We start from the raw sequence: 16,968 nt of genomic DNA, 5'->3' as shown, positions 1-16,968 counted from the left end.
AAACACTATGGAAGCGCTTGAAAGGTTCCTTCCAGCCCTAAAATTCTCAATAATTCTGTAAATCTCCATAATAAACAATATTACAGAATGAAATGCCTACTGAATCTTTTAAAGCAGATAATTATCAATCACAGATCATACATAACAAAAGGCAGAGATTTTAGCAATCATGAAAGCCAGTAAACAAAACACTGTTAAATGTTCAGTAAATATTTGTTAATTTATTTTTAAGGTCACAATGACATAATATTTTACACTCTTCTAAAACCACCAGCATTACAAGTTATAAAAGATAATTACTTAAGGAAAATGTGTCTTTAAAAAAAACCCTAAAGTTTCACTGAATGAAAACTTGATACTCCACAGAATGCTAATCTTTCTACCAAAGTGTGTCGGCCAGATACCTGACCTTGAAGGAAAGAGTAATAAGCAAAGACACCTTTCACCCAAATAGAATAGTTTTATAAACCTCTTTATCAGAGAACACAGTAAAGCACTACATAAACGATAATTAAAAGATACTGCTTTTACTGAATTCCTACCCACAGAAACAACCTATAGTAACTAAAAATTAATTTCATAGCAATGTTCTAAATATTCTTTCAAAAATATTTAGTGAGTACTTACCTGTGCCAGCCACTATGATAAGGGCTTTACAGAAATAAACTCATTTAATTTTCTCAATAATGCTTTTTAAAGGGGGGGGGGAACCACCTGAGTGGCATAATGAAGATCCTTGCCAATATAACCAATAAACAGGCAAGGAAAGAGACATTAAGTTTAATAATGCAGTCCTATTATAATTATTTTTTTTCTCAAAAAAAGATGGTTTCTGGGTAAGTACTAAATACATATAAATTTCATCTATACCATCCTATGTAAATCTGTCATAGGCAAATAATCATCTTAGTCTTCAATTATATAACAATCATCTTCTTAAAAACAGCAATGTCTTTTAAAAGCATACATATTTATACACATATGCATATATACATATACAGAGAAAGAGGGTTTTACCCAACAATAAAGTGGCAGCTTCATCTGACTGAAATTCCTTAGGAGAAAGGTAATCAATCAAACTGGAATTGGCCATGATGTTAAAGCTCACTTTACCAAAAGCACTTTAATAATGGCCACAACAGTAACCGATTTCATACACAACTTGAGCACACAACTTCTCCAAAAACCAGGATGACACTGGAAAATTAATTCTAGAGTCCTTTTTCTGTTTGCTCATTAGCAAATACTAACCATCCTCTTTGCCAAAATTCAAACTCTCAGGAGTTGGAATTGGGGTCTCATCCACAATTCTATAGTCCTAGCATAATTTCTGGCATACGGTTCATGTCCAATAAGCATGTACAGAATTCTAGAATTTTGTTCACTTCTGATCATTTACTTCCAATAATTCACACAGGTACACAGGAGAATTCTTTTCCAAACAATGACAACCTATGTCAGAATTCCAACTTTTTCAAAGCTTATTTTTTTAAAAAAGTAATAACCTCCTTTCTGAAACCTATATTCCTCCTTCAACAGACCTTTACTGAACACCTGTTATTTCCCAGGCACTTGGTTAAACATCTTCGAAAGAGAACGAAAAACTCACGTTTCTCTTAAGAAACTCACAACATAATGAGAGTAAATGCGTACATGTGATAGAACTACAGTGTGCTAAATGATACAATAAACGTAAGCATCACAAATTGACTTTGAGGAACTAGCTCAGATTCTAGAAATACAGCCATCCTCCTCTCTCTGGTTAATCTGTCCCATTGAGAGACAACAGTCAGCTTCATGAGAAAAACAAAATCAATTCTGGGTTTATGGGAAATGCTGAAGTTCGGAGCTCACCATCAGAGTATGAACAAAAGACACAAAGGAAGGCAAGTTTGGGATGGGCTTAGGAGAACATCATGGGGACTAGATTTGTGAGCCAGATCTTGAAGAATATGTAGTTAACGAGGCAGGCAAAATAAATTCTAGAAAGATAGCAACGACTAATCCTTTTAGTTTGACTGTGAACAGTTAGAAGTAGTAAAGAAGCATAAGATGAGGGAAAATTCCCTTTTTTTAATGTCTGCCTAATTTCTATAGTTGTATAGGTGTCTGCTAATTTGTACAACTGATTTATCTTTAAAAGTAACATGCTTATAGATAAAATAATACTACCTCCATCATAAGGTAAAAATTAGTTCCGTTTTAATTATAATTAAATTGAATTCATTCCATTAATTTTAAATTCAGTATAGTTCAAACAAATGCAAAATCTGAGTTTTAAACTTTTTCAATTAAACAATTTCAAATACTACAAATCTATGTTTAGTATATTTTAGTTTTTGATAGGCTCTTGACATCAACAATTTTAACTTTATCATTTAACAGAGAACCTACAATTTAATCGAGTAATAAAATATATTTTATAATATGCTGTACTCTTTCATGCCTTCTATAGTTTACTTTAGTAGAAATACTTCTCATTTTCAGCTATACTACGTAAATTTCAGTAATCTGAATAACAAGACCTAAAGAAAAGGTTGTGAGATAATAAATACACAACTTACCAAAGTTATACCTTAAAAATGCTAATGTATTCATGTACAATGTCATACTGGATATAATGCTAAAACATGAAACATGTTATATATATATGTCAATACAAAAAATGATAAAGCTAAAAACGCTCTAAAACTGAGATAAAAATTATATTTTCTCTTGTACACATATATGCTTTTAGGAATATGTATGATAAAGGCAAAATACAGTAATAGAAATAAGAAATGTGCTAAGTTTTTTATTTTTATTTAATCTTCAAAATAACTATTGCGTTATAAAACTACTATTCCCATGTTTAAAATAAATACTCAGAATCACTCATCTCAGTTACTCATCTAACTGTAAAAATTGTGCTTTTAATCAAACAGCATCAAGATATGAAGCAAAATTGTGAAAATAAAAATAATACTGAATTTATACCTACAAATTATGGACAAAATAATCTAATATTTTTACAAATATGATCTCAAAAGTTATTGGAAAAGCAATGCCAGGTGGCAAATAGTAACAGTCAAATTCAAAAGAACATTAATTGACAAAGTTTCAAAATGCCTACCATGTTCCAGGTACATTACTAGCTTTTCAGGATACCCAAGTGAGTAAGACAGTCCCTGCTCGGGAGAGCAGACAAAAATCTAGACACTACTACGTTCTGTACAAACAATTATATACACATATCCATAGATGGATCCACTGAATCAATATGACAGTGGGGGAGGATGCAGGGACAGTAATAAGCCCAGAGGATTTCTTTTTAAAAGTGCCATCTGACAGGACTACTTGAGTGCTGATGCAGCATAGGATTCACTGGGATACATAGCAGGAACTGATGCTAGCAAGATTATTATAGCCATGCTCAGGAGCTCAACGTTTATTCAGCAGTCACGAGAAAAATCTCATTTTTTTTTCTTTTAAATACAGGGAGACCAACATAATCACACAGGTTTCAAAAAAAAAAAGAACACTGAAGATAATGTTAGCAGCATTCTGGAGAAAAGACCCATTTGTCCAATAACTCATGAGAAAAATGACACAGGCTTCTAAATTATAGCGACATAAACTGTAAAAAGGACAGATTTGAAAGAAGAGCCAAAAGAAGACTGGATGTGAGAGACGACAATGAGTTAGAATCAAAGTTGTCACAATGACGGTTTCTAGCTTAGGTTCCAGAAGGCTTATGCCCCACACAAAATAAGGAATAGGGAGAAGAAGTCAAGCTTGGGTAGGCAGAAATTGATTTCAGAGATGTACAAGGAATGCTAGGAAAAAGGAGTGTTAGAGACATCAAGGAAGGAGACTTTCAATTTTTAAAATAGACTGCCAACATCAAATACTGCTGAGGTGACATGGAAAGAAGACTGAGATTAGGCCCTAAGTTGTTAAACTTAGGTCACTAGGTTACATCAGAGCTCTCACTCAACAAAGGATAAAGGAAAGGAAAAGAATGTCTGCTGAAGTAAATCTGCTGTATACAAAAACCCAAGCTACTAAGATGCTACACCAGCTGTGCATATACTTTTTGGTCTGTGGATCTCTTTATAACCTCAAAAGTTAAAAGAGCTTTTGTTTATCTAGGTCTTATCTAAATCAAGAAAAAAAATTACTATATTGAAAATGAAAATTGAGAAAAAATTTAAATATACATTAGTTCATTTAAAAAATAAGTCATATTTTAATATAAATATTTTTATGAAAATACCCTATATTTTCCAAAACAAAGATAACTTTGTGTGAAGAGTTGTAATTGTGTGTTTTTAGCAGTACGCAACTATCCAGCTTAATAGAAGACATCTGGATTGTCGTATCTCCTCCTGCATTCCATTTGTTGAAATGTGTTGTTTTGTTTCAAGAATATGAAGAAAACCTTGACTCCCACAAATATGTAGTTGAAAAAGGGAGGCATATTTTAATAGCCTTTTCAGATAACTGTGGATATTCTTCTTTGATACTACATAAAAACACAACAAGGAGTTGTTTCTCAAAGGTTAGTTGCATGTGAAATCTGGAACCACATCAACAAAGTTTTCATAGAGTTCCCTTAAAATCCGCTGGTTTATCTTATACTTTGAGTGGATTATCTATGCATGGTTTTTGCAACATCATACATTCATTATTGGGAAGTACTGGTTTACTGAGTTATGCAAATTTTCCAAATGTTGACAGACTTCAGGATAAAATATCAGAAATTATATTCACTGATATAACCATCCAATTTCATCTTTAAACTAAGAGGAAGCTCTTAAGCTCACTGTAGTGCTTACAAGTTTTCAAAATTTCTAATTTTCAATTGAAAGCTCAATTATCATCATAGGCAACAAATACTATCAATTGTTTTCCTTGAAGTGACAGACTTACTGTGTTCATTTTTGAGAAAATATCTGCTAAATATCCAAGTCTGAATAACCACAGTTTGCCAGACATTCTCTCAAATAAAAATAATGTTCTACGAAAAAAGCTAGTTCTGCTCAAAACCCAACCACAAAACTGCTTTCCCACAAATCAACCACACTACTTTGGTATGCAGCAGGAGTGCTTTACTTGTACTGCCCAGTTCACCAGACAGAATATTAAAAAAGACACAAGACTTTCTAAAATTAGTCATTTTTGCTGCTTCATGAAGAATATTCTTAAGTGAATCTAGTATCATTTTTACGATGCACGTAGCTATGTGGTGCCACTGCTTCGATTCACGCTGAACAGCCAGCAGTTTTAGCCACCACTGCCTCTGAACCACCATCTCAAGTAGAAACACAGTGAAAAAGGCAAATAACATCTTAGTATGATTATGAAAATTGTTTGGACCTTACAGACTCCCTACAAGGTCCTTAGGGACCCTCAGCGTTCATCAGATCACACTTTGAAAACCGCTATTATCCAAACACTAATCATTTTCAAAATTTCTCTGTAATCAAGGAACCCGTGTGACTACTCTAACCCAAGATGTAGGGAGAAAAACAAACAAACCAACCTCCTAGAATAAAGAGTCTCTGAACAACTGTGTGGTAGCTGGGAAGGCTCCCCAGGTGAGGGAGGCTCAGAACTCTGCATTACAAAAAAAGGACTGACTGAGACGGTCCTCAATTTTTTTCTCACATTCCCACACCTAGAGTCTAGGAGAATCTGTGCCAAGCCTCAAATTAGAAGACAGAAAGCAAGTATGACCAGACTACAATGACACTGAAAAGATTTTTATCAGATGATAACTGGTTGAAGGTTTCTTCAAAATGTGAACTTTATATTGTTTACTTCCATTTTATAGATGCTGAAATAATTCTTTTTACCAAGTCAGATCCTAACCATGACACTGTGTTCAATTATAAACACTACTTTTCCTAAATAAGACAATTTCACCTCTTTAGTTCACACACAGATTTGCTAATACTACCTCATGCATAGAATTGGTTACAATTTAAAGTGTTTCTGAATTGATAGCAAATCATACAATTTTACAGAAGAAACAAACATCTACTTTGCTCACCACTGTATGTCTGGTACCCAGCTCAGCCCTTGTACAAATAAGATGTTCAACAGACACTGCTGAATGCTGAATCGGTTGAAATGAGATGAGAACTCACTGTCGGACTCCTAGTGTAACACTTGGTGCTCTTGCTAATATGTGAAATCTTTCTCATCATTCTCTAACATAACATCTCTGAGAAACCTAAAGGAACTACTACAATCTACTCAGAGAAAATACATTACCTGTTACACTTGAAATTACATTTGAGAGCCTGCTCTGGACTAGGTGTTTTATAGGTTTTCATTTAGATCACAGTTCAAAACCAAAACAAACAGCTCTGTCATTTTCATTTTTAAACATCTGCAATTTGAATTCGCATTAATTTCCATTATATGAAGTGGCAATAAGATACTAGTCTAACTCAATACATTGACTCTACGACCCTCACACATACCATACTAAATATTTCTTTTTCTCTAATGATTCAGAATGGTTCTTGATTTCTTAAAGTTTCTTAGGTTTATATTTGAGACACTTATTTCCTTAAAAGAATTTGAAACATAAAGATGAAGGAAATTGCATAGTACCTTTGATAATAATTGTCACGGTAACTTTTTCTTTTTTTACATTTTCCTGTGGTTCTTGATTTCCTAAAGTTTCTCAGGTTTATATCTGAGACACTTATTTCCTTAAAAGAATTTGAAATATAAAGATGAAGGAAATTGTGTAGTACCTTTGATAATAATTGTCACGGTAACTTTTTCTTTTTTACACTTTTCCTGTCAGTTTGACATTTATCATTGGTTCTTTCACAGAAGCACAATGTAGAAAACTTTCAGTTTTGAACTGTCTAGTTATTTAGATTCCAGATTTTAAAAAAGATTAGTCAAATTTAAACTAAGGCCAGCAAGTACAAAACAAATTCGATTGGAGAAATGGCGCACATTTAAAGAATATAATTTATCAACTTAGGAACTGAAGCTACTTCAAATCACATTTCATTTTGAAATACTGCTATGAATATAACCTCACTTCATTCCATACAGTTATTCTGTAGAAAAACATGACCTACCAGGGATATTACCAAAGGAAAAGGTCTTCTGCTGCAATATAAAGAATTTGAACTAGATACCCTTTAAACAAAAAAGATTGTCAGAAAGACTTCAGAGGGAGACCATGGACTCCATCTTCTCCAGAGGTTTAAAAAGAAAAGATTTTTCAAATCTGTGGGATTGGCTTAGACTTGGCCTCACATTTGGTGACTAAGACATAATCAGTTCAAAGGTCAGTCTGACCCAAGGGATCCGAGTCCTGTTGTCAGTCACACAAACAAGTAACTAGCAAACTGCATCCTTCTACCCTTCAGCTATCCAGTCCCTTGCCTTGGTAACTGCCAACCTTATTCTTGAAATTACGCTAACTGCTAATTAACATGTCAGTCATGGAGAATTATTTCTTCCAATGACTGAAACTTTTGCTTCAGTGTTATGTAGTCTTTTAATCTTGTTTTTCTAACATTACCAGAGAGGCAAATATTTTGTGGTGCAATCAACATCTACCCTATTAACAATGCCCTGTTCCATTGTTCTATCCAAACATGGATTCCACTCTGAGTTTCAGAAACAGTGGGAGAAAAATAACAGACAACAGAGAAATTAGAGCTCTTAGGTTTAACTTAGGGCAAAAATCAAAAGAGAAGAGACAAATTCAGAGAGAGGAAGGAAGAAGCTGAGAGGGTCGTAGTGTAGAACACTTACTTTTAGGAACAGAGTGTCCCTTAGACTTCTGGTGAGTTGCCCAGAGCCTCTTCAGTTTCAATCCAAATGACAATGCTTCTCTGAGTCCTTCTCAAGTAATGTTTCCACCACTAAAAATTGGATCTATAAGAGCTCAGATGTACTGGTAAAAAATGTCAGGGGCCCCCATGTGGGCCTCAAGCCTCTTTTAATCTAGGCCCACTTCTCTGTCCTGGGCCAACTCCCCTGTGCACTATATTCCTTCTTCTTCCAGGTGCCAGGTATTCGGCCTGTTTCTTCTCTTCTGAGCTGCCACCACCTACTCTATTTCTCAGGGTTCCTCTAACCCCAAGACTGGCTGTGGAGTAGGACACCAGCTTCCCCCCTTCCTTGCTGTCCCTGCAAATAAACATATAGGCTCTTCTAGTTTCAGTATTTTTCTAATGGCTACAAGAAAATAGAGAGGGAACAACAAAAAGCAACAATATTGTACCAGAGATTAAGATTATATTAATTGTCTCCACATTAAAGTTCCTGCCTTTTCTGAAAATTGCTTACTGAGTGCTTAAAAAAGTATGAGTACTAACATAGATATACAAATATAATCTAAACCAAATCCAACCTTATATAGACATAAAAATATAAAGATACTCTGCTTTTCAAAATACTTATATCACGGGTCCAAAAGCAGTTACGGTATTCATTTTAGCAAATGGTACTTTTTTCTTTTTAGCACTGTTCTATGCCCTTGAATTTAGTAGCTGTTTGAAAGTCTGCTTTTTAAAGGACATCATGAAAATATTTAATATATTTTATCCAATGTAATGAGAATTAATATGCAAAAAGCATATTACGGTTTACAAAAAGCCAGGTTATGTCATAAGCAGCTAGCTTCACTAAGCAAATTTAAAAATTTCAAGTTTTGACAACCATTTATGTCTCTACATTTAAAAACGTAATAAAATGCTATAAATGGTGTTTAAAGATCTGGATATCTTATTTTTAGGAATCTAACTTCTACTGAATATATTCCTCTAATGTTAATATTGTATAGCCCCTTTTAAAAACAGCATATGGCATTAGTATACTTGTGATAATTCAGTTTCTAACAGACTTTAATCAAAAATATGTCATCTAAATACTAGGCCATAAACTACAGTAACTAAGTGCTGGCAGATCAAGCATGCCACTGACTCTGAATTTTCCTGGTTTTCTTTATCCACTTAATACACATAAGTGGTTTTTTTTTTAAAAGACTGTTATCATACTGTAAGCTTACAATAAAATAAAGACTGGAAATAGGCAGAGATCATTTTATCTCATTTGTATAGTCTAACAGATTGCCATTTAATCAAACTAAAGATATTCAGAGACTTTCAGGAAAAAATGTGTCCCTGTGACTGGGCTCACCTCCAACGATTTATTTATCAAATATTAGAGAAAGGGGATTAAAAACACCACACAAACCCCCGATCTGACCCTTCCAGACGTCTATGTTAAAAAAAAAAAAAAAAGAGAGAAAAGCTTAAGCTATTGTCTATTCTATAATCAGATACTTTCTCGAGAACAGAAATTAAATTACATCTTTCGCCCCTCAATAGGGCTCCATGGTTTTTCTCTGATTGCTACACACTAACACGACAATGCAGCCAACATTATCACATCCAGAATGTGTGGTGGGGCAGGGGCGGGGGGGGGAGGCCTTACACCCAGCGACACGCGTTAAATGGCAGTAGCTAACGCCTCCCTTAAATAATGTATTCTCTCTGGGCAGCAAAAAAAAAAAAAAACAAAACCCGTTCCGGCCTCTGCGCTGACCCCTCACCGCAAAGCCTCGCCTGGGTCGCGACCCACCTGCCCCCGCGCCCGGGGCGGCCGCCCCCTCAGGCTCGCCTCCGCCCGCCGGGTCCGCGGGGGTCACGGGGGCGGCCGGGGCGGGGGGCCGGGACGTCCGCGGCGCCGCGGGGCAGGCCCGGGACTCACCGGGTGGAGGTGCCCTTCCGCACATCGCACATCATGCACTTGAAGGCCTCGGCGCTGTTCCGGAAGGTGCAGACGCTGCAGTCCCAGTAACCCTCGTCCGAGGACGGCTTCGGCTGCCGCTTCGGCCTGCGGGACACACACCGGGCGCGACGCGGCGCGGGGTCACCAGCGGGCCGCGCCCGGGCCCCGCGGCCGCCCCGCGGCCCCCGTCCCCGTCCCGCCCCGCAGGCCCCCCGGCGCGCCGGGCTCCGGCTCGAAGGGGGAGGGGAAGCAGGAAGGCGGGGGCGCGAGCGCGGCCGCACCAGCCGCCGCCGCCGCCGCTCGGACCCCCGGGGCTGCCGCTCCGGCCGCCGCCATCGCGGCTCCATTGTGGGGCGGCCGGATCCGGCCCCTCACGCGGCAGCGCTCGCGCAGCGGCGGCGCCCCCGTGCCTGCCCCCGCGGTCCGGGAGGCGAGCGAGGCGGCCGGCCCGAGCCCGGCGCGAGGGCCCCGCCGCCCGCACAGGGCGGGCCCCGGCGGCCCGGGCGCCGTTACCTGGTGGGGCTCTTCTTGTCTCCCATGGCTTGGCTGCACGCGCGCGCCGAGAGTCGCCGCGGCGGCCGCTGTGTTTGTCAATAAGGAGGCTGAGAAGCCGGGCGGAAGCGGGCGGGGGAGGCGGAGGGAGGGAGGGAGGGGGCGGGGAAGGGCCGCACCGCCGAGCTCCGGGGCCGCCGCCGCCGCCGCCGCCGGATCCCACGCAGCTGCCAGCTGTCGGGGAAAACTCCCGCCTGCGCCACGTGACCCGCGCCAGCCAACCGGCGGCCGCGCCGAAGACTTCAAACGCGGCCGGCGCGGCCGAGCCCTCGCGGCGGGTTCGCGGGCGGCGGCGGCGTGGGGGTGGCCGCCGCCGCAGCCTCGGGCGCCGCCGCCGCCTCTCCGCCCGGGGCCGCCCGCTTCCCGCCGGCGTCCTCGGGGCCCCTCCGGCGGGAGGTCCTCCCGCGCGAAGCCCGGTCCGGGGTGGAGGGGGCCCGGCGTCCGGAGGGCAGCCGGCCCCGGAGCCCAGGGCGCGGCCGCGGTCTCCAGGTAGAAGCGCCTTCGGGGCCTGGGCGGTCCTCGGCCCCCGCCCGAGGGACGCCCGGGGGCGGGCGGGAGCCGCAGGGAAGCGCCATTGCCGGGTGCCGTCAGCACGCGGATGCTCTACCGAGTAGGGATTGTCGCCCCTGATCTGGAGGAAACGAAACCCAGGCGCGCGGGAGGTTAGGTCCTTCCTCTGTATTACATAATTAGGAAAGGATAAAGCCGGGGATCTCGTCCTAGGTTAACTCCAGATGCGCTCTTCTCGCCTCCCAGGCCTCTATGGTAGCTGCTTTAAAAACAAACAAAAAAACACGCATAAGACCTTTTTTTCTTCTTATTAAATAATGAGCTTGCCTGTGCCCTGAACGTTAAGAAAAGAACACTTTCCTCCCAGGTTTCATGACCTCGGCGTTCTGGTTGCCTTCGTGTTGTATTGTGAGGGTCCCCAACCCAGGGGATCTAATGCCTGGTGATGTGAGGTGGAGCTGATGTAATAAAAGAGAAATAAAGTGCACGGTAGATGTAATGCACTTTCATCATCCAGGAACCATAACCACCCCCACCCCCACCCCGCCCCCGCAACGTGGAAAAATTGTCTTCCATGAAAGCTGTGCCTGGTGCCGAAAAGGTTAGGGACCCCTATTGTACTGGACTCAGGCAAGAGCCATCCAACTGGTGTCTGAAGCTCCAGCCCCACGTCCTCAATGTCTTCAGTAATTCGCAACCGGATTAATAATAAAATGCTGGTAACATTATGTGAGCACGCTGATCAAGAACTTTGCTAAGGCTCTCGGACTCCTTAGCTTAATAAGGTAACACTTTTTAGCACTTTGTGTTGGGACTTTGTAAATCTCTTTTACACAAATGCATGTTTTAAAGGGTTCAAGGTACTATGCAAATATTCTCATCAACTAGCCTACATTTGAAAGACAGGGAATTTAGGGACCAGGTTAAATGTTTTCTTTAATGAACTGGCCAGGATTAGAGTTCAGATATCCTGTCAGTGTTTCAGCAAGTCATGCTTTTCTCTCTCTTTCTTTCTTTCTTTCTTTCAACTGAAATATAGTTGATTTACAATATTAGTTTCAGGTTGCAGCATAGTCATTCAGTATTTTTACTGATTATACTCCATTATAAATTATTACAAGATAATAGTTATAATTCCCTGTGCTATACAATATATCTTTGTTGCTTACCTATTTTATACATGTTACTTTGTATCTGTTAATCCCATACCCCTAATTTGTCCCTCGCTGCTTCCCTCTCCCCTTTGGTAACAGCAAATTTGTTTTTTATATCTGTGAGTCTATTTCTGTTTTCAAGCCCTGCTTTTTGATTAACCAAATCAGGTTTACAATCTACAGCCATTTCTGAACTCATCTCACCATCTGTATTTTTTGCAAGCATCGCTTCTTATGACTCAGACCTCGATTCAGAAACCCAGAAACCATGCAGAATATGATTGAGGAAAGCATGCAAGAGATCTAAGGCCTAGTCTTCAATCTCTCAATAATGCAACGAGTAAATTTACGTAAGTCACTTCCTTTTTTCCATCTGTAAAATAAAGGAGTTAAAATTATTATTTCAGTTCAGGTTGCTTCCAAGTCTAAGGTATTGTGATGTTTTTAAATTCCTCAACTGGATGGATTATCAAGGAGATTAACAAAAACTGGCCTACTTCCAAAAGTGATGGCAACAAAGTATTTTTAAATCAAAAGAAAAGCAAATGGAGCACTGTAAAAATCCCAAATGCTGCAAATCACCATTTCACTAGAATATAATGTTCACCACTGTAAAGTAAGCTCTGCTTCTGAATCATAAACTCAGGAAGGGTAGGAACTTTTGTTTTCTCCATCACTGTGTCTCCAGCCCCTAGAATAGTCTGACACATAGTAGGCAGTCTAATAAATATTCTCAGGATGAATACATTCACCTCTGTCACAATTCTGCAATGAGGTATTTTTTTTCATACCAGGATTTAGAGCCTTTTAAGCATATTGCATGCAGTGGATTGTCAATCAATGCTGAAATTTACAACAACCCTTCAAACTGTGCTTTACAACTCTGCAATGTAGTCGTTGTAGAGGAACCAGAAACCCATTTTCTGCGAAATACCTACGTGCATGCCCTTGCACTGTACCAGCTGCCTCCCATTTATTGGTGCTGCTCTTAGAAAAATGCCTTCCTCTACTAGGCTTCCATGGAGACAGTGATACAGGAGCTACTTCTACTTCATCACAAATCACACCTTTTTCCTAAAATGTTTCTTACCTATCTGGAGGAATGGCTGGCGGAGAAGAGAAAGATTCTTGTCCTAGAGTGGTGCAGGTTTTTACATATCCTTTTAGTACATCAGCAGAGTTCAATACTTTAGACATGCAATTCACTAAGGTTACTTGTAAAATGATACAAGCAGTTTAACAATAGTTTTTAACAATTTAACAATAAATTGTTCAAGTTTCTAATGATACACTTTTTAAAAATTTAAATAATCCCTGGATTCCTTGGCAGTCCAGTGGTTAGGACTCCACGCTTCCACTGCAGGGTGCCAGGGTTCAATCCCTGGTCAGGGAACTAAGATTCCACAAGCCATATGGTGCAGCCCAAAAAAAAGAAAAAAAAGAAAAATCCCTGGTCCATTGATATAATAGTATTAAGTTCCATTCTGTTATGATTCCAAGAGTAGTAGAGACTGGAGAAGTTTTTGAAACTGTGCATGGACTCCTGCACACAGGATTCTGTTCTCTGTGGAGGTAGATAAAAAAGGTTGAGTGTGCCTGTCTTAGATCAAGAAACTGACCTTGGATCCTAGAGACCCCGGGCTGTTCTGATTAGTCTTAAGTTTATATTAACAAGGCAAGCACAACAGCAATAAAAACTATGTGTTAAAGTTTTGTATATAGTTATTAGGCAACAGGAGCTAATACCTGAAATGAAAAGTACCATCTCGTTTATCAACTGGAATTTGAGGGAAAAAATGGTATAAATGAGGTAGAAGTAAGCTACAAACCTTCCCTGAAAGAACCCAAAATGCAATATAACAATAATAAGCTACCATTATAAAACTAATCACATTTTAAAAGGTTGATTGCTTTTTGTTTAGTTGGTGGGAATTTATCTTGTTTTTGCAAAATGGAGATGCCTTTATTGATCTTTGGTGGTCATAAAAATTATATGTTACCAGTTGTATTAACTTCTAGGCTGCCAAAACAAAATATCCCATACTGGGTGGCTTAAACAACAGCAATTTATTTTCTCACAATTCTGGAGGCTGGAAGTCCAAGAGCAAGGTGTCAGCAGGGTTGGTTTCTTCTGAGACCTCTCTCCTTGGCTTACAGATTGGCCGCCTTCTCTCTGTTGCTTCATGTGGTCTTTCCTCTGCATGTGTCCTAACCTCATCTGATAAGGGCACCAGTCATATTGGAGTAGGGCCTAACCTAAGGCCTTCACTTTATCTTAAAATTACCTCTTTAAAGACACTATCTCCAAATACAGTCACATTCTGAGGTACTAGGGTTAGTACTTTAACATGAATTGGAGGCGCGGGGGGGGGGGGGGGGTGCCAGAGGAGGGGACAGAATTCACCCCATAACACCAGTGAAAAAGTTCCACAAGATATTTTTAATTAACATATCCAGCACTTTCTTGTAACACCACTGGTACAGGCCCACAATCCTCATCTGTAACCCTTAAAGTTTGGATATGTTTCATAACACCTTTGGGATTTTTCAAAAGGCAGTATGGTCCAAAACTGCATAATTACCTAACGCTCAACATGGGTTCTGAAGCAGTGACCTATAGTCAAATGCATTAATGTTTCTGCAAAACATATAAATATTCACACTAAGTAGAAAAAATAAAGTCTATAAGTTACTTCACATCAGTTCTACTTAGGTTTTACTGCTAAATGATTACAGATCAGGCAAAATGTGAAAATGCTTTCAATTTTCAGTGCTTTTAGAATACAGAACTGTGGACAAAAGACTGTGGATTTGTAAGAATTTGAGGATGAATTCAGATTGAAAAGGTGATCCAAACTTTCATTCCTAAATGCTCAGTGATCCTGCCTTGATTTGGTTGCTGAAAACACATTGCCATTTAAATAGTACATTTCATTAGTGTATTATATTCTCAAAACAAAAGTATATCAGTAATATACTTAGGTAACATATTTTACATGTTATTTATTGCTTGACATTTCCCAGATTAAATATATTTTTAAATTTTAATATGAATAAATTTTGGCATAAGCAAAACAAGTCTGTTTGCGTAACCAATGGTTGAGGGCATTATCTATAGGCAGTTTGCTTAATTCAAATTCTGGCTCTGAAACTTACTAGCTGTGTTACCTTGGGCAGATTACCTAACCTGTCCCTCAGTTTTCACATCTATGAAATGGAACTAATGATATTAGGTATTTATGGGATTATTACACAGGTTAAACAAGTCAATATATGTAAAGCCCTTAGAAAGGATGCTATTTTTCTGATGTAGCTCAACAGAATGGCTACAGCCAGGCTAACAGTTGCTAATCCCAGCTCTACAATTTAGTGCTGCCTGGATAACATTGGACAAGTTATTTAACCTTTTTGCACCTCAGTTTCCTCATCTATGAAATGGGAATGATACTAATACTTGCCTCACAGAATTACTGTGGGTTGATATACATAAAGTACCATGGTTAGTACACAGTAAACTATACATAAACATTTCTTTTTACCAGTAGCCCTTACCCTGAATGCCAGTGAGACCTGAAAGCCCTAACAACTTAGTGGAACTTTTAGGCAGTGCATCCTCCCTGGACCCGCTGATACTCCTATGTGGTAGCCAGGCCAAACACAGGGATTTCTTCTGCTCAGCGTTCCCTGTGCCCTTCCAGGCAACTAGAAGTTTACAGATAATAAAAATTATTTATCTTTTAGATTAAAACAAAGAGGAGAGAGGTATAGAATCAGCTGAAGGTTGCAACATATTTGAGTTGGCACTGGTTTTCCTGCTCTGGAACTGTTTTTTATCTAGTTGTTTTTTGGTATCAAAATATATATCAAATTATTTATCATTAAGCTTCTCTGGTCCTCAGTTTTCTCACTTGTAAAATGAGAGGATTGTACTAAAAAAATGTCTTATGCCCCTTCCAGGTATAAAATTCTAAAATTCTAGCATTCTCTCCACATAGTGTGGCTGAGAGAGAGATGGAATCTTAGCTGCTGTTTGAATCAAGTCCAGAGCTCAAATACCACCCACTGATGGTAGCAGCTGCCTAACTGTAGGTCTCTGCAAATCCTATAATTTCTTGTTATTATGGAGAAAAAAGTACCAAAGTTAATTGGAATGTTTATAATGATATGTATTTCCATGACTAAATTGCTATAAAACTCCTGAACTACTTTGAAGGCTTGAAAGTATCTAAAATCCTTAAAAATCCAAGCATAAATTTTAATTTTAAATGAGGATACACACACACACACACACACACACACACACGTTCTTCACACAGTTAATACATTTTACAGATGCTAGATATGATCAATTTTTTGGTAAATTTATTTATTTATTTATTTATTGGCTGAGTTGGGTCTTCGTTGCTTCGCGCAGGCTTTCTCCAGTTGCGGCGAGCGGGGGCTACTCTTCGTTGTGGTGCTTGGGCTTCTCATTGTGGTGGCTTCTCTTGCGGAGCACAGGCTGAAGACTCGTGGGCTTCAGTAGTTGTGGCATGTGGGCTCGATAGTTGTGACTCACGGGCTCTAGAGTGCAGGCTCAGTAGTTGTGGCACACAGGCTTAGTTGCTCTGTGGCATGTGGGATCTTCCCAGAGCAGGGCTCAAACCCACGTCCCCTGCATTGGCAGGCAGATTCGTAACCACTGTGCCACATCTAGGAAGTCCCTAGATGTGATCACTTAAAAAGTCAATCTTCTCTTAACTTACTTTAACAGAAGAATTTTTTAACAGTTTTTAGAGATAGAAACCTTTGGTTATTTAAGAAGCATATAGAAGTCTTTGATTCTGAACTGACATCAAAGCATTTCTGTGTGATAATATGTCCAAGTAAGATTTCATGTATATGAAGTCATGCCAGTTGCTAGGAGGATAAGCAGCTTTACTTTGATGGTTTTGAGTTTCCACATTTGCTTTCAGCTCCTCTGCTAGAAGCACATACTGCACTCCCCACCCCCAGA

The 16,968-nt window shown here is 39.6% G+C and overlaps 1 protein-coding gene and 1 long non-coding RNA gene across 8 annotated transcripts in view; one reads left to right on the top strand and one right to left on the bottom strand.

Annotated features, from left to right (window-relative positions):
- Nucleotides 1-10,406, bottom strand: part of YAF2 (YY1 associated factor 2) — a 62,334-nt gene extending 51,928 nt beyond the window's left edge. For 4 of the 7 annotated variants that reach the window (XR_009048412.1, XR_009048411.1, XR_009048413.1 and 1 more), the window contains exons 1-3: nt 10,270-10,406; nt 9,736-9,861; nt 7,774-8,151 (exon numbers count right to left, since the gene is read on the bottom strand). Coding sequence is in view for 3 of the 7 variants with exons in the window: in XM_057702241.1 (XP_057558224.1) it covers nt 9,736-9,861; nt 10,270-10,295 (152 nt within the window). In the remaining 4 variants the exon portion in view is untranslated. The remainder of the gene's footprint in view (nt 1-7,773; nt 8,152-9,735; nt 9,862-10,269) is intronic. The other 3 variants (XM_057702242.1, XM_057702241.1, XM_057702243.1) reach the window with 1 other exon arrangement.
- Nucleotides 10,407-10,811: 405 nt separating this feature from the next.
- On the top strand, nt 10,812-16,531 carry LOC130832498 (uncharacterized). The gene is made up of 3 exons (XR_009048301.1): nt 10,812-11,603; nt 12,196-12,322; nt 16,387-16,531. It is a non-coding gene; the product is annotated as an uncharacterized LOC130832498 (long non-coding RNA).
- The last annotated feature ends 437 nt before the right edge of the window (nt 16,532-16,968 follow it).

This window comes from Hippopotamus amphibius, chromosome 12 (genome assembly GCF_030028045.1).
Source record: "Hippopotamus amphibius kiboko isolate mHipAmp2 chromosome 12, mHipAmp2.hap2, whole genome shotgun sequence".
In the NCBI taxonomy this organism is placed as follows: Eukaryota; Metazoa; Chordata; class Mammalia; order Artiodactyla; family Hippopotamidae; genus Hippopotamus; species Hippopotamus amphibius.
The sequence above is the reverse complement of the archived record's forward strand: the minus strand, read 5'-3'. Positions and strand labels throughout refer to the sequence as shown.